Source organism: Hypanus sabinus, chromosome 9 (assembly GCF_030144855.1).
Source record: "Hypanus sabinus isolate sHypSab1 chromosome 9, sHypSab1.hap1, whole genome shotgun sequence".
NCBI lineage: Eukaryota > Metazoa > Chordata > Chondrichthyes > Myliobatiformes > Dasyatidae > Hypanus > Hypanus sabinus.
Window position 1 is genome coordinate 3,094,473 of NC_082714.1, and position 18,727 is coordinate 3,113,199.

The 18,727-nt window shown below is 45.3% G+C and overlaps 1 protein-coding gene across 1 annotated transcript in view; it reads left to right on the forward strand.

The window, feature by feature from the left end:
* The window catches only part of ift140 (intraflagellar transport 140 homolog (Chlamydomonas)), a 218,852-nt gene that overhangs the window by 53,609 nt on the left and 146,516 nt on the right, over positions 1 to 18,727 (forward strand). Inside the window, exon 14 of the mRNA XM_059978862.1 lies at positions 6,740 to 6,857. Within this exon, the coding sequence (XP_059834845.1) occupies positions 6,740 to 6,857 (118 nt within the window). The remainder of the gene's footprint in view (positions 1 to 6,739; positions 6,858 to 18,727) is intronic.

Consider the following 18,727-nt stretch of genomic DNA (forward strand, 5'->3'; position numbering starts at 1 on the left):
AGAGCTTTAGGACATCCTGAGGTCATGAAAGGCATTGCATATGCAGCAGTTTTCTTTTCCTTATCGTCATGCAATGGAACTTAGTTGGAATGCTGTTTGTGTCTACAGCATTTGTGGGACTCACTGTTCAACCTCGTGAAGGAAGCACTGGCAATAACTAAGCAGTGTGGAGGTACATGTCCGTAGATCATTCAGAGTTGCTACACAAGTTGATAGGGTGATTAAGAAGGTGTATGGTGTGGTGGCCTTCATTATTCAGGGGATTGAGTTCAAGAACCATGAGGTAATGTTGCATGAAACTCTATAAACCTGGTTAGACCACACTTGCAATATTGTGTTCTATTCTGGTTACCTCATTATAGGAAGGATGCGGAAGCTTTAGAGAGTGTGTAGAGGAGATTCACCAGGACGCTGTCTGGACTAGAGACCATGTCTTATGAAGAAAGGTTGAGTGAGCTAGGAGTTTTCTTTTTGGAGTGAAGGAAGATGAGATGTGACTTGGTGGAAACATAGAAAACCTACAGCACAATACAGGCCCTTCGGCCCATGATGCTGTGCTGAACATGTACTTATTTTGCAAATATATTACTCTGAGCTCTACTCGAGGGGAAATGTTGTTGTTAGCTCAGTCATTGATGCCATCGATTGTCTACTAGTCATGGATGAACTTGACTCCGTACCAACCATTGAGGACCTCAGCAAGGCAATGGACAGTCTGGCCCCAGGGAAAGCTCCTGGCAATGAAGGGATTCCTCCAGACTTGATCAAACACTACAAGAGCTCACTTCTCCAACCTTTACACAAGGTCCTCCGTCAGTGTTGGAAGGAAGGAGCAGTACTACAGGATATGCGCAACTCCAAAATCGTCAGTTTGTACAAGAACAAGGGTGATGGGAGCGACTGCAACAACTACAGGGGTACCTTCCTCTGAGCATTGTTGGCAAAGTCTTTGCTTGTGTAACTCTGGCACGTCTACAAACACTGGCAGAGCAAGTCTACTCTGAGTCCCAATGTGGTTTTCGCGCAAGGAGGTCAACTGTCTACATGATTTTCTCACTGTCAACTCCAGGAGAAGTGCAAGGAACAACAGAAACCCCTCTATGTCTCTTTCATCGATTTGACCAAGGCATTCGACCTTGTCAGCAGGGATGGGCTCTTTCAGATTCTCCTCAAGATCGGCTGTCCCCCAAAACTCCAAAGTATCATCAAGTCATTCCATGATGACATGAGGGCTACTGTTCAGTACAATGGCAGCTCATCAGAACCCTTCGCTATTCGTAGTGGAGTCAAACAAGGATGCGTGTTGGCTCCAACATTATTTGGCATCTTCTTTATGCTGATAAAACACGTGTTTGGGACGTCGACAGAAGGCATTTACATGCACACCAGGTCTGATGGGCAGCTGTTCAACCCTGCGTGCCTGAGATGAAGAACAAAGGTGTGAAAGATCTTAACGCGTGACATGCTCTTTGCCGATGTTGCTGCTATAACCTCGCACACCAAACAGCAACTACAAACTCTCATGGACTGCTTCTGTAAGGCATGTAAGAACTTCTGGCTTACCATCAGCCTAAAGAAAACAAATGTCCTTGCCCAGTACGTAGTGGGGACACCAGTCATTACCATTGACAATTACGATCTAGAAGTGGTCCACAAGTTCACATACTTGGGGTTGACCATCAGCGTCACACTCTCCTTCGATGCTGAAATCAATAGGCGTATTGGCAAAGCAACATCAAACCTTGCTCGACTCTCCTCACAGGTCTGGGAGAATCTGAAACTCGCTACAAAGACCAAGGCTGCCTTGTACAATGCATGCGTTATCAGCACCCTCCTGTATGGTAGTGAGACTTGGACCATCTACTCCAAGCAGGAGAGGAAACTCAATAGTTTTCACCTGCACAGCCTTCGCCCCATCCTTGGCATCACCTGGACAGACAAAGTCCCAAACTCTGAGGTCCTCTCCTGTGCTGGACTTCCCATAATGTTCACGCTTTTAGGACAACGCAGACTGCGCTGGCTGGGCAAGTCCATTGTATGAAGGATGGTAGACTGCCAAAGGACATCTTCTACGGAGAACTAGCAACAGGCAAGAAGAATGTTGGTAGACCCAAGCTTTGCTTCAAGGACCTACCTCTGCAAGCATGACATGAAAGCCTTAAAAATCAACACAGAGTGCTGGGAGGATACGGCAGATGACCGCAACAAATGGCGAGGTCCTCTTCAGCAACACCTAGAGCAAGGTGAAAGAGTGATCCTGAGTCAGTTTGAGGAGTGGAGAGCTAAACAGGGAGCACAGCGGACAACAATCCCACAATGCCCTACACATGCAGTAACTGTGGCAGAGCCTGCCGTTCCAGGATCGGCCTCAATAGCCACAGTCGACGCTGCTCGACTACCAGAGGCGCAGTACCCATTGTCGACCACGACCAACGGAGGCCACTCACACCTAGGGTTACCCATAGCCCTCTATTTTTCTAAGCTCCATGTACTTATCTGGGAGTCTCTTAAAAGACCCTATTGTACCCGCCTCCACCACCATTGCTGGTAGCCCATTCCACGCACTGACCACTCTCTGCGTTTTTAAAAAAAACAGCAACTTACCCCTGACATCTTCTCTGTACCTACTTCTAGGCACATTAAAAATGTGTCCTCTTTTGCTATCCATTTCAACCTTGGGAAAAAGCCTCTGACTATCCACATAATCAATGTCTCTCATCATCTATATACCTCTATCAGGTCTCCTCTCATCCTCCAGTGCTCCAAAGGAAAAAGGCTAAGTTCATTCAGCATATTCTCATAGGGCATGCTCCCCAATTCAGGCAACATCCTTATAAATCTCCTCTGCACCCTTTCTATAGTTTCCACATCCTTCCTGTAGTGAGGTGACCAGAACTGGGCACAGTGCTCCAAGTGGGGTCTGACCTGAGTCCTATATAGCTGTAACATGACCTCTCGGCTGTTAAACTCAATCCCACGGTTGATGAAGGCCAGTGCACAGTATGCCGCCTTAACCACACAGTCAACATGTGCAGCAGCTTTGAGTGTCCTATGGACTCGGAACTCAAGATCCCTCTGATCCTCTACACTGCCAAGAGTCTTACCATTAATACTATATTCTGCCATCATATTTGATCTACCAAAATGAAACACCTCACACTTATCTGGGTTGAACTCAATCTGCCACTTCTCAGCCCAGGTTTGCATCCTATCGATGTCCCACTGTAACCTCTGACAGCCCTCCACACTATCCACAACACCCCCAACCTTTGTGTCATCAGCAAACTTACTAACCCATCCTTCCACTTCCTCATCCAGGTCATTTATAAAAATCATGAAGAGAAGGGGTCCCAGAACAGATCCCTGAGTCATACCACTGGTGATTGACCTCCATGCAGAATATGACCAATCTACAACCACTCTTTGCCTTCTGTGGGCAAGCCAATTTTGGATCCACAAAGCAATGTCCCATTGGATCCCATGCCTCCTTACTTTCTCAATAAGCCTTGCATGGGTACCTTATCAAATGCCTTGCTGAAATCCATATACACTACATCTACTGCGCTTCCTTCATCAATGTGTTTAGTCACATCCTCAAAAATTTAGTCAGGCTCGTAAGGCACGACCTGCCTTTGACAAAGCCATGCTGACTATTCCCAATCATATTATGCCTCTCCAAGTGTTCAAAAATCCTGGCTCCCAGGATCTTCTCCATCAACTTACCTGCCACTGAAGTAAGACTCAAATGGTCTATAATTTCCTGGGCTATCTCTACTCCCTTTCTTGAATAAGGGAACAATATCTGCAACCTTCCAATCCTCTGGAACCTCTCCCATCCCCATTGATGATGCAAAGATCATTGCTAGAGGTTCAGCAATCTCCTCCCTTGCCTCCCACAGTAGCTTGAGGTATTTTTCATCCGATCCCAAAGACTTATCCAACTTGATGCTTTCCAAAATTCCAGCACATCCTCTTTCTTAATGTTTATGTGCTCAAGCTTTTGTCTGCTGTAAGTCATCCCTACAATTGCCAAGATCCTTTTCCATAGTGAATACTGAAGCAAAGTATTCATCAAATACCTTTTGCTATATCCTCCGGTTCCATACACACTTTTCTACTGTCACATTTGATCGGTCCTATTCTTTCACGTCTTATCCCCTTGCTCTTCACATACTTGTAGAATGCCTTGGGATTTTCCTTAATCCTGCTCGCCCAGGCCTTTTCATGGCCCCTTCTTACTCTCCTAATTTCATTCTTAAGCTCCTTCCTGCTAGCCTTATAATTTTCTAGATCTCTATCATTACCTTATTTTTTTGAACCTTTCATAAGCATTTCTTCTTGACTAGATTTTCAACAGCCTTTGTACACCACGGTTCCTGTATCCTACCATCCTTTTCCTGTCTCGTTGGAACATATCTATGCAGAATGTCACACAAATATCCCCTGAGCATTTGCTATATTTCTGCCGCACAATTCCCTGTGAACATCTGTTCCCAATTTATATTTCAAGTTCCTGCCTGATAGCTTCATATTTCCCTTTACTCCAATTAAATGCTTTTCTAACTTGTTTGTTACTATCCCTCTCCAATGCAGTGGTAAAGGAGATCGAATTATGATCTCCGTCTCCAAAATGCTCTCCCACTGAGAGACCTGACCTCTGACTAGGTTCATTTCCCAATGCCAGATCAAGTACAGCCTCTCCTCTTGTAGGCTTCTCTACATAATTGTGTCAAGAAACCTTCCTGAACACAACTAAGAAACTCCACCCCATCTAAACCCCTTGTTCTAGGAAGATGCCAACAATATTTGGGAAATTAAGATCTCCTAGTACAACTTTCCTGTTATTATTACAACTTTCCAAAATCTGTCTCCCTATCTGCTCCTCAATGTCCCTGTTACTATTGTGTGGTCACACCTGCTCCAAAAGAGATTCAGAAATCTGAATCCCTACCCCCTGCTCCAATCCCTCAGCCACACATTTATCCTCTACCTCACTCTATTCCTATACTCACTGTTGTGTGGCATAGGTAGCAATCCGGAGATTACAAGCTTTGAGGTCCTGCCACTCATCTTCCTTCCTAACTTCCTGTAGTCTGTTTTCAGGACTTGCTCCCTTTTCATACCTATATTGTTGGTATCAATATGTACCATGACCTCTAGCTGTTCACCTTCCCACTTCAAGATATCGTGGACGTGATCAGAAACATCCCAGACCCTGGCACCTAGGAGGTAAACTACCATCTGTGTTTCTTTCCTGCATCCACAGAATCACCTGTTTGCCCCCCTAACTATAGAGTCCTCTATTACTGCTGTCTTCCTGTTTCTTTCCCTACCCTTCTGAGCCACAGGGCCAGACTCTGTGCCACTGTTTATTTTCCCCAGGTAGGTCGTTGCCCCAACAGTATTCAAACAGGAGTACTTATTGTTAAGGAGGACAGCCACAGGGATACTCTCTAGTATTTGACTCTTGCCCTTCCCTCTCCTGACTGTTACCCACTTAGCTGTCTCCTGAGGCCCCAGTGTGACTACTTGTCTATAGCTCCTCCGTATCATCTCCTCACTTTCCGTGACCAGACGAAGGTCATCAAGCTGCATCTTTAGTTGACTAATCCAGTCCCTAAGGAGGGGCAGTTCAACACACCTGGCACAGATGTGACCATCTGGGAGGCTAGGAGTCTCCCAGACATCCCACATCTGACACCCAGTACAGAACACTGGCCTCACAGATATATACTTCCTATTCCTCACAGTTACTTCAAACTGTTATCACCAAAGCCCCGTTGAACCAAAGCTCTCCTACTCTTGTCTCCCTCTATTCCCGCGCCTGCTCTATAAAGCTGTCTTCTTTTAAATCCTTCCTGTCGGTCAAACTCGCTGACATCCATGTGCTTGCATAGTCATGCCTCGATCAAATCACTGAGGAAGAGGTGTATAAGATAAGAGAAATAGATAAAGTGGGTTTAGTACAGAGAGCTTCTTCCATTGTTTGAATACTGATCATTGGCTCAATATTTCTATTGTCACTTTAACCCAAAATTACTACAAGTTTTGGATCTAGGATTCAAGCAGTCTGACTTGGACAGTTCCTAAAGCAGGGGAAGGCTGAAAACAGTTTAAAGAGGCAGGTATTCCCTAAACTCTCTAACTTTTGATTTGTCTGCTGCATCTCGTAATATGTGGTGTAGGTGAATGTTAAACCTACTTGGTAAATGGAGCCCTGTAACTAAACTATAAAAAGAAAGGAGTGGATGATTTGGCCCTTGGAGCCTACTGTACCATTCAATTAAGATTGGGCTGATCCAACTTTCCCAACTTCTCTCTGTGCTACTTCAAGGTTCAAAGTAGAATTTATTATTGAAGTTATGTAAATGTCACCATATAAACCCTGAGATTCATTTTCCCGTGGCCATTGACAGTATATACAAAGAAACAAAATAATAAATAAATAAATAAGCAAGCAACAAATATTGCAAACATGAGAAGAAGAGTCCTTTAAAAAGAGACCATAGGTGTGGGAATAGTTCAGTGTCGGGGTGATTGAAACGCATACACAGGTTGTAAGAACAGTTTGGTGATGGGGTGAGTGAAAAGATTGCACAGGTTGTCAAAACGGTTCATATTGGGGTGAGTGAAGTTTCCATCTTGGGCAAGTTGATGTGCTGTGCTGTTGTCTGTAGACCTCAAAGGACCTCAAAGGAGCTCGAGGATACCCTGAACTGAAAATCCCTCTCTTCCACAGGGAAGCAAAGCCTCATAGCAACACGAAGAACCTGGCTGAGCACATCCCTAATTTGGGGAGCATCACATCGGTGAAGTGTAGTTCCAATGGGAATAACATCAGTATTCTCTTCACAAAGGTAAGTGCTGACTGCAAATGCACCTGCTGATGCAGTTGAATCATAACACCGTGATACTCTGCCACAAAAGGTTACGATTTTGATAAGATTTACACATCACATATACTGTACATTGAAACACACAATGAACTGCATTGTGTGCATCAATGACCAACAGAAAACGAGGATGTGCTGGGAGCAGCCCACAATTGACACCACACATTCCAGTGCCAGTATAGCATGCCCACAATTCACTAACACTAACCTGTACGTCTTTGAAATGTTGAAGGAGACCAGAGCAACTGGAGAAATCCCACACAGTCATGGGGAGAATGTACAAACTCCGTGCAAACAGTGGCAGGAAGTGAACCCCAATCACTAGCACTATAAAGAGTTTTGCTAACCGCTACATTTTGAAGTGCAGTGAATTATTTTCATAATTCATTTAATATAAGGAGTGATTCCACAATCGTGCTCTCTTTGCCAGGAATCTTGTTTACTGGTGAGGGGGTAATAAATCTGTCTGTAGGAGTGTAAGCCTACCCTTCACAAACTCTTGGGAGTACAAGTTGACCAAATTATTCTGCAACAACAGCATTTCTAAATAAATCTATCAAACTTCACTGTCTTGCTATAGTTAAGAAGGGGGTCAGAGTACATAATAAATGTGAAATGTTAATTGTAGTTTGCCCTGGCTGTATGCAGATCCTCCCCAGGGTTTAGGAACAGCTTCTTCCCCTCCACAATGAGCTTTCTGAATGGTCCATGAACCCATGAAAACTACCTCGCTATTCATCTTTTACACTATTTATTTATCGTTAATTGTAAAGTGTGTTTATTTATCGAGCTGTGCCACCCTGCAACCCCTGATTTAACCCTAGCCTAATCCTGGAACAATTCATAATTACCAATTAACCTACCAACTGAGTTGTCTTTGAACTGTGGGAGGAAACCTGAGCACCCAGAGAAAACCATGGTTTCCACGGGGTGGGGGGTGGGGAGACAGACAGACATCTTACAGATGGCATTGGATTTGAACTCTTGACGCCCTGAGTTGTGCTGATTGCCATGCTACTGTGGCACCCGTATTTTATGTATTGTACTGTACTGCTGCTGCTAAACAACAAATTTCACGGCATGCAATATGTCAATGATAGTAAATCTGATGCTGAGATGACAACAGGGTTTCCTTTGCTGAAAGTTGTTAGTTAAGAGTTAGCACGTCAGAAAATGGGGCTATCCAATGATATAGAACATAGTAACATATCCTGTATGTTAACATCCTGTAACATAGTAACAAACAGCATATTACAGGCCCTTCAGCCCACAATGTTGTGCCAACCCTCAAACCCTGCCTTCCATATAACCCTCCACCTTAAATTCCTCCATATACCCGTCTAGTAGTCTCTTAAACTTCACTAGTGTATCTATATATTTAAAAATACAGGCCTACCAGGGGCAATATGTAGTTACACCAGTACATTCAATTCCACCGTGCAGATATCAAGTAATTTTGACCATAAGCTGCTGGTACAGTACACAGTAAAAACGAAACACCATTCCTCCAGGACCCTGATGCTACATGAAACACAAAACTGCACTAGACAGCACAAGGCTACACTAGACTACGTAAAAGAACATAAAAACCTGCACTAGACTTGAGTACAAGAGCAAGGATGTCCTTTTGCATTTGTACAGGGCCCTGGTGAGACCACACCTGGAATATTGTGTACAGTTTTGGTCTCCAGGTTTAAGGAAGGACATTCTGGCAATTGAGGAAGTGCAGCGTAGATTCACTAGGTTGATTCCTGGGATGGCAGGGCTGTCTTACGTAGAGAGGTTGGAGAGATTGGGCTTGTACACACTGGAACTGAGGAGATTGAGAGGGGATCTGATTGAAACGTTTAAGATAATTAAAGGATTTGATAGGATTGAGGCAGGAAATATGTTCCAGATGTTGGGAGAGTCCAGTACCAGAGGGCATGGATTGAGAATAAGAGGTCAGTTATTTAAAACAGAGTTGAGGAAAAACTTCTTCTCCCAGAGAGTTGTGGAGGTGTGGAATGCACTGCCTCGAAAGACGGTGGAGGCCAATTCTCGGGATGCTTTCAAGAAGGAGCTAGATAGATATCTGATGGATAGGGGAATCAAGGGATATGGGGACAAGGCAGGGACTGGGTATTGATAGTGAATGATCAGCCATGATCTCAGAATGGCGGTGCAGACTCGAGGGGCCGAATGGTCTACTTCTGCACCTATTGTCTACTGTCTATTGTCTAAAAGCAAATTTCTGTGCACGTATCTAATAACGTATTTTGAAAAGCTGCGCCAGACGATTATGGTACTAAATTGTCAGAGCAAGGGATGATTCGTCCTGACGAAGGGTCTCGGCCCGAAACGTCGACAGCGCTTCTCCCTAGAGATGCTGCCTGGCCTGCTGTGTTCCACCAGCATTTTGCGTGTGTTGTTGTTTGATGATCTAATCCGTGGGTCTGCCTCCCTTCGGCTATATTTGCTAATGTCCCACGTGCTTCAGAAATTTTCTCAATATCAGAGTTGAGTTTAATGTCATAAAAATGTCCATATATGCACAGGTGCAATTAAAGCTTACTTGCAACAGCATCATAGTAGACACATGGCATCAGATAAGCAGAATTCACAAGAAAAACACAAATTACACTGCTTTTACAAGAGAGGAAAAAAACTCAATTAGAACAGAAAAAAAATGGAGCCTGGTGAGTACAAAATGATTAAAGTGTTGCTAAATATATCACAGATCCTTTGGATTTGTGGGAGATGAGGTTGTATATAAATGCAAGTTTTTTCTCTTTTGCGCTGTGCTGTCTGCTGCTTTACTCAAAGTTCAAAGTACACGTATGTCACCATATACATTCTCTAAGGTTCATTTTCTTGTGGACGTACACAGTAAGCCCAAGGTACACAATAGAATTGATGAAAGTCTGCACCAAACAGGATGGACAAACAACCAGTGTGCAAAAGACAACAAAATGTGCAAATACAAAAAAAAATTATAAATATTGTGGCGACCCACTTTCTGCGCAGGCGAACCGGCTCACAAATAGCTAGCGCGCGGGGGGAGACTTTGGCAACGCACCTCTGATGCCATTTCCGCCCGGAGAGGGCGGGCGCTAGGGATTAAATGCCAGCGCCGCAAAGTTTGAATAAACTAGTCTCGAAACGACTTACCAATTGCGTGTCATTATCTCTAGCTCTGTATGTAGTGCATCGCTACATTGGTGACCCCAACGGTCCAAATGGGATTTGGACCAAAGATGACCGACTCTTCATCTGTTCATGCAGTTTCACTAAAACTGCCAACTTTCTGGACGCTGCGACCACGCGTGTTGTTTAGCCAAGCAGAAGCCCAGTTCCAGATTCAGCAGATATCCTCGGATTCCACGCATTACTATCACGTGGTGAGCGCCCTTGACCAGGAGGCGGCCGCCCAGGTTGCGGATTTCATACAGTCGTCCCCGGAAGAAGGCAAATATGAAGCATTCAAAGCGCTGCTCATTGGGACCTTTGGCCTCTCACGGCATGAGTGGGGTGCCCGCCTGCTTCACCTGGACGGTTTGGGAGACAGACTGTCGTCAGCATTGATGAACGAGATGCTGGCCCTGGCTGACGGACATAAGCCCTGCCTCATGTTCGAGCAAGCATTCAAAGAGCAACTGCCCGAGGACATACGTCTGCTGCTGGCTGACGCAGATTTCAGTGACCCCAGGAAGGTGGCGGCCCGGGCAGACGTGCTGTGGAAAGCCAAGAGGGAGAGCACGGCGTCTGTCGGTCAGATTACCAGGCCACGCGCCCAACAGCAGACCAGACCAGGCCCGGCGGGGGGTGGGGGGGGGTGGACACAACACAAAGGCAGGAGTGAGGAGTACAGTGAACAGTGGTGTTTCTACCGCCAGCGGTGGGGCACAGAAGCCCGCCATTGTCTTGGACAACGGGTCCACGTACGTTCTGGACATTGGGGGGAAAGAGGAGGTTTTCACGGTGGGCCGATGCAAACCAGCCCATGTGGACTTGGCGCAGCCGTTGGAGTTTCAGGCACTGGGGCGCAGAGGCAGACCTCCCAAACAGAGACTGATCAGAGACTGATCCAGACTGTGGACATTGGGGGGTGTATCGCTGGTTCTGGGGGTGGGGGGTGGGGGGTTATGTGGCAACCCACTCTCTGTGCAGGCGAACCGGCTCACAAATAGTCCGTGCGCGGGGAGAAACTTTGGTAATTCACCTCTGATGTCATTTCCGCCCGGAGAGGGTGGGTGCTAGGGATTAAATGCCAGCGCCGTGAAGTTTGAATAAGCTAGTCTCAAAACGACTTACTGACTGCGTGACGTTGTCTCTAGCTCTGTACGTAGTACATCGCTACAATATCAAGATTTCCATAAGATGGCGATGTGTTCCGGCGACCTCTTGGGGCCAACCAAAGGTGTTTTGTTAAATATCTTTTTTATGATAGCAAGACAATACTGGACTCCAAGAACTTGGGTTGCTGCAGGTCTGCCCCAACAGTCAGCTGCTCATTGGCAGAGGTGCTGGACTGGGTGCAGACTGCGTTGCTGCCTGCTATAGGACAGCATTGGATTTGGTGCGCAAAGGTGGTGTTCAATGTAACTGTGGGTGACTATCTTGGATGTTTCTCTAGTGATTGCAAGACCCTGTTGGACATTGATAATGTAGGATTCTGTAAGCCTCTTTTCCTTGTTTGGTGGTACAACAGACAGCAGTGGAGCTGTGCGGCCTCAGTCGCAGCAAGGACAAGACCTCAAGCCGCAGACTTGCCTGCTGTTGCAGTCAGGGCGAGGAGAGGCTGTAGCTTGGTTTGCGTGCTTGGTTAGGGCCTAGCCTCTCCCATTGGTGCTGCCCTCTAGTATTCAATCAGCAGAATGACAGGCTGGATTGCATGTGCCTGCACACTGTGGGAACGATACCATCAATTTGCAGGACATGTTGCTCTATATTTTTTAATGCTTTTTTTGCAATGTTTTTTTTGCTCGCTATTTTGAATGTGGTGTGTTTATTTTCACCTTGACCCCAGAGGAGCACTTTTTCGTTCAGCTCTATGTACGGTTCAATAATTTGAATTTGATTTGAAAACATGAGATGAAGAGTCCTTGAAAATGAGTCCGTAGGTTGTGGGAAAAGTTCAGTGATGGGGTGAGTAAGGCTGTAACCGCTGATGATTCCTGATGATTGAGGTATAATAACTGTTCCTGAACCTGGAGGTGTGAGTCTTGAGATTCCTGTACTTTCTTCCAGATGCCATTGAGCATTGGACTTGGGATATTATGTTCCAGTTGTATAAGTCATTTGTGAGGCCGCACTTGGGAGTGCTATGTAACAGGAAGTACGTAGTTAAGGTGGAAAGAGTGCAGAAAAGATTTTTGAGGATGTTGCCAGGACCAGAGGGCCTGCGTTATAGGGAGTGGTTGGCAAGGATGGGTCCTTGTTGCTTGTAATGCAGGAGAATGAGTGGTGACCTCATTGAAATATTTAAAATTATGAAAGGTATAGAAGGTGGACAGTACTAATGATTTCCTCAGGCTAGGGAAGTCGTTGATTGGAGTACTGCCTAGACGCAACAAGAGCATTCCTGTGCAAGTCTGACAAAAAGCTTGAAAAAGCAGCAAGCTTTTTTGACAGGAGTTGTTGATTGGAGTACTGCGCAGATGCAATAGGAGCATTCCTATGCAGGTCTGTTACGAACCCCATAACTGGGCCACTTACCAGCAAAGATAGAGAGGTCCGTTGAAGTCTGATGGTACTATTTTTAACAGTATTTATTAGTAAAAATACACAAAAATAATATCAATGCAAACATACAGATAATATAAGTCGTCAATACTAAATCTTAAAGTGCGGGTATAATAATAATCAATAAGAAATAAGCTCTATCATTGTCTAGGGGATAATGTATTGTCTGATGGAAATATAAAAGTCACTCAGTTCATTCAGGCTGCAGCCTTTGGTTGGAGTCGAGAGAGATTTTTAGAAACTTGCCAGCTTTTCCTTTTTATGATTTCGATCCTTCGAGAGTTCCGTTGGTGTAGCCGGTCCTTTAGCTAAAGCAGTTCTTCCGTGGTAAGGCCCCAACCCCAGGCAAGGGAAAGGACGCACGCGAGCCCCCCACTGGCTGTCGCTATTAAACGCTGTCACGGGATTTCTAGCGTTTCTCCTGGTGCGTCTGAAGGGGTTGTTCCCTAGACCCTCTTTTATCCTTACTCACGGGGTCTCAGATGTCAATCAGGTTGGGATGATGCAATCCCTCAACCAGCCCACTTTGGTCATCCCCTGAGGGCTTCAATGAATAGTACAGTACTCAATACACAATTCTGTCTCCAAGAGACAATAGCCGTTATCAATGGTTCCGTCTTGCTGAGACCAGGACACATTCCAAACCCTGTGTATACTGGATGTCTCTCTCTCATTTCCTGGGTTCCAGACCCGAATTAATAGCAATCTTGTGATTCTCAAAAAGGAGGGGGCTACTTTGTACCCTTCGGCCCCTCAGAGTTGTGGCACATTCATAACAGGTCCAACAAAGATTTTTGACAGGATACCCAGTCTCTATACAAGACGTACTGCCTAGCAGAGTGGTCATTGTGGGAACGGTTGTCATTAGAGTCATCTGAATCATAATCAGGTTTATTATCACCGGTATGTGACGTGAAATTTGTTAACTTAGCAGCAGCAGTTCAATGCACTACATAATCTAGCAGAGAGAGAGAGAAATAATAATAAATAAAATAAAACAATAATAAATAAACAAGTAAATCAATTACATGTGTTGTATAGACTTAAAAAAATGTGCAAAAAACAGAAATATTTATATTTTTAAAAAAAAAGTGAGATAGTGTCCAAAGCTTCAATGTCCATTTAGGAATCAGATGGCAGAGGGGAAGAAGCTGTTCCTGAATCACTGAGTGTGTGCCTTCAGGCTTCTGTCCCTCTTACCTGATGGTAACAGTGAGAAAAGGGCATGCCCTGGTGCTGGATGTCCTTAATAATGGATGCTGCCTTTCTGAGACACCGCTCCCTGAAGATGTCCTGGGTACTTTGTAGGCTAGTACCCAAGATGGAGCTGACTAGATTTACAACATTCTGCAGCTTCTTTTGGTCCTGTGCAGTAGCCCCTCCATACCAGACAGTGATGTAAACAGGGCTTTGGCGAGAACTGGTAAGCTTATTCCATAGTTCTTATTTAACTCTATATAGAGAATAGGGGGTATGTCTACAGCAGTGGTCCCCAACCACTAGGCCGTGAGGAAGCAATATGATAATACCCGGAGGGGTACTGACATTCTTGCAGGAGTATTTACCAGTGCTGCTCGGGGGGGTTTAAACTAGATGTGCAGGGGGCAGGGATCCAGATCCAGAGGGTTGGTCAGAAGGTGCATGGGGTTAAATGTGTACAAGGTTTGGGTGATCTTGAGAAGGTCATCAAAATTCAGGGTGCAATTTGCCCGATGGAAGTTCAAGGAGCTGGGTTAGGTACAGTAGACAGTGTTTTAAGCAAAGAGAGGAGGAATGGGCTCAGAATTCTATACTTGAATGCGCGTAGTGTCAGAAATAAGACAGATGAGCTTGAAGCTCAGATGAAAATGGGGAACTACGATATTGTTGGGATAACGGAGACATGGCTGCAAGGGGATCAGGCCTGGGAATTGAGTGTACCAGGGTATACGTGCTATCGTAGAGACAGAAATATGGGAAGAGGGGGTGGGGTGGCCCTGTTGGTGAGGAATGAGATTCAGTCCTTAGCAAGAGGTGACTTGGGAACAGGGGAAGTAGAGTCTGTTTGGATTGAGCTGAGGAACAGTAAGGGTAAAAAGACCCTAATGGGTGTTGTGTACAGGCCCCCAAACAGTAGCGTGGATATTGGGTACAAGTTGATTAGGGAGTTAACATTGGCATGTGCTAAAGGTAATGCAGTCGTTATGGGAGATTTCAACATGCAGGTAGACTGGGAGAATCAGGTAGGTGCTGGACCCCAGGATAGGGAGTTTGTGGAGTGTCTAAGGGATGTATTTTTGGAACAGCTTGTGCTTGAGCCAACCAGGAACGAGGCTATTTTGGACTTGGTGATGTGTAATGAACAGGAATTGATAAGTGATCTTGAAGTAAAGGAGCCATTAGGAAGTAGTGATCATAACATGATAAGTTTTTATCTACAATTTGAGAGGGATAGGGGCAGATCAGAGGTGTCAGTGTTGCAATTAAATAAAGGAGACTACAGAGCCATGAGGGATGAGCTGGCCAAAGTTAAATGGGCGGATGCCCTGGCAGGAAAGACAGTGGATCAGCAGTGGCAGATATTCTTGTGCATAATACAAAAGATGCAAATGCAGTTCATTCCAATGAGAAGGAAGGATTCAGAGGGGGAAGGGGCCACAGTGATTGACAAAGGAAGTCAGAGATTGTATAGCATTAAAGAAAAAGGAGTATGACAGGGCTAAGATGAGTGGGAATACAGATGATTGGGAAAGTTTTAAGGAACAGCAGCTCTTAACTAAAAAAGCAGTACGGAGAGAAAAAAATCAGGTATGAGCTCAGTCTAGCCAGGAATATAAAAGGGGATAGCAAAAGCTTTTTTAGCTATGTGAAGAGAAAGAAGATAGTTAAGAACAATGTTGGCCCCTTGAAGAATGAATTGGGAGAAATTGTTATGGGAAACAGGGAAATGGCAACAGAATTTAATGCATACTTTAGATCTGTCTTCACCAGGGAGGACACAAGCAATCTCCCAGATGTATGGATGGGCCAGGGTCATAAGATATCAGAGGAATTGAGACAGATTGACATTAGGAAAGAAACTGTGATGAGTAGACTGGTAGGACTGAAGGCTAATAAATCCCCGGGTCCAGATGGTCTGCATCCGAGGGTTCTAAAAGAGGTGGCTCAGGAAATTGCGGATGCATTGGTAATCATTTTCCAATGTTCCTTAGATTCAGGATCAGTTCCTGAAGATTGGAGAGTGGCTAATGTTGTCCCACTTTTCAAGAAGGGAGGGAAGGAGAAAATGGAGAACTATTGCCCTGTTAGCCTAACGTCAGTCGTGGGGAAGATGCTTGAGTCCATTATTAAGGACGAAATAGTGGCACATCTAGATGGCAGAAATAGGATTAGGCCGAGCCAGCATGGATTTACCAAGGGCAAATCATGCTTGACTAATCTGTTGGAGTTTTTTGAGGGTGTAACAAGGATGTTAGACGAGGGTAAGCCAGTAGATGTTGTGTACCTAGATTTTCAGAAGGCATTCGATAAGGTGCCACATAGGAGATTGGTGAGTAAAATCAGAGCTCATGGCATTGGGGGCAGGGTTTCAACATGGATAGAGAACTGGTTGGCAGATAGAAAGCAAAGGGTAGCAGTGAATGGGTGTTTCTCAGACTGGCTGGAGGTGACTAGTGGGGTACCACAGGGCTCTGTATTGGGACCACAGCTCTTTACGATCTATGTCAAAGATTAAGATGAGGGCATTGAAAACTATATCAGCAAGTTTGCTGACAATACTAAACTGGGTGGCAGTGTGACATGCAAAGAGGACGTTAGGAGAATACAGGGAGACTTGGATAGGCTGAGTGAGTGGGCAGGTACTTGGCAGATGTCATTCAATGTGAATAAATGTGAAGTTATCCACTTTGGAAGCAGGAACAAGAGGGCAGAGTATTGTCTGAACGGTGTCGAGTTAGGTAAGGGAGAAATGCAAAGAGACCTAGGAGTCCTAGTTCACCAGTCAATGAAGATGAATGAGCAAGTGCAACAGGCAGTGAAGAGGGCAAATGGAATGTTGGCCTTTGTTACAAGGGGAATTGAATACAAGAGCAAGGATGTTCTTTTGCATTTGTACAGGGCCCTGGTGAGACCACACCTGGAATATTGTGTACAGTTTTGGTCTCCAGATTTAAGGAAGGACATTCTGGCAATTGAGGAAGTGCAGCGTAGATTCACTAGGTTGATTCCTGGGATGGCAGGGCTGTCTTACGTAGAGAGGTTGGAGAGATTGGGCTTGTACACACTGGAACTGAGGAGATTGAGAGGGGATCTGATTGAAACGTTTAAGATAATTAAAGGATTTGATAGGATTGAGGCAGGAAATATGTTCCAGATGTTGGGAGAGTCCAGTACCAGAGGGCATGGATTGAGAATAAGAGGTCAGTTATTTAAAACAGAGTTGAGGAAGAGCTTCTTCTCCCAGAGAGTTGTGGAGGTGTGGAATGCACTGCCTCGGAAGACGGTGGAGGCCAATTCTCTGGATGCTTTCAAGAAGGAGCTGGATAGATATCTGATGGATAGGGGAATCAAGGGATATGGGGACAAGGCAGGGACTGGGTATTGATAGTGAATGATCAGCCATGATCGCAGAATGGCGGTGGAGACTCGAGGGGCCGAATGGTCTACTTCTGCACCTATTGTCTATTGTCTATTGATTTGTTGCTATGAAACAATATGATTCAGTTGCACCTTTCCTCATTCCTTGTCACACCGACTGTTGAACTTGAACACACACGAGGTCATCAGTTGCCTAAACGCAGAGATAACCTCGCGCCAGGGATCACTGGTTCCGCCAGGTAACTGGCCACCTCACACGGGCTGACGAGAAGTGCTGATACTACTGAACTGGAGTGCGGACAGATGGGCGCTGCCTCTAACCCTGTTTAGCACACCGAATGTTCGTGGGGAATCCGGTGCTAAAATATTTGTAGACGACCTAATTCGGGCTCAGGGTTTCGTAAGTAGCAGAGCAGCTACCTCGCTGCGATCCACTGAAAGTCATCCCGCGAGACAGACTTTTGTCAGCTAGTAGATCCTACCTACCTATAAGGGGGGCAGGCACGCGCCCTGTTGCACTCCTCAGTCGGTCGGTTGCTCTCTCCGGACTGCGACCACCGTGGCCCTGGTACAGGGACCTCCGGCCCTTACCTTGTCCTCTCGCTGGTGTGTTACAATGATTTTATATGTTCATACAAGGAAAATATGCGCTGTGTGTTTAATATCCAAACGTTACTTAAAATGTTATGATGCTGTTGACATAAGTGAGTTGTAATTGACTTTTGCGCTGTGTGTTTAATATTAAATTCGTTAGATAAACCATTTTAGAAATGAAATTGAGTGTATTAGCCATTTATAAGTGACATAATTGACTTATCACCTATATTCTATATTCCATTCGATATTAACACCCACACGCACCCCCCCCCCAAACTGGCCGGTCCGCAAGAATATTAAGAATATTGTCAATATTAGACCAGTCTGCAGTGCAGAAAAGGTTGGTGACCCCTGGTCTGCAGACCCAGTGTTCTCTTCTGGGTGTCAGACGTGGGATTTCCAGGAGACTCCCAGCCTCCCTGATGGCCACATCTGAACTATGTGCGTTGAGGGATGCAGCTCCAGCTCCTTTAGAGACCGTGTTAGGGAATTGGAGCTGCAGCTCCATGACCTTCGGCAGGGGAAGCAGTGATAGACAGGAGGTACAGGGAGGAGGTCATCCCAGGGCTATAGGAGATGGATGAATGGGTGACTGTCAGGAGAAGGAAGGGGAACTCAGGCTACATCCACACTAGACCGGATAATTTTGAAAACACCGGTTTCGCATAAAAACGATAAGTGTCCACACTAAGCGTTTTTGAAAATACTTTTGTCCACATTAAAACAGATATTTTGGCGAATCTCCTCCTGCGCATGCGCAGGACACATCTACGAAAAACAAGCAACATGTTCAGTGTCGAATCTCGCTGTGAAAGACGGTGCGTGTTTGTTCAGTTCCAGACTAGAAAAACTTAAATGACAGACAGCACTTGGCTCTCACGCAGGAGGACTTAAAACTGAAAAAAACAAATACCGGAGCGTATGGAGGCAACTGA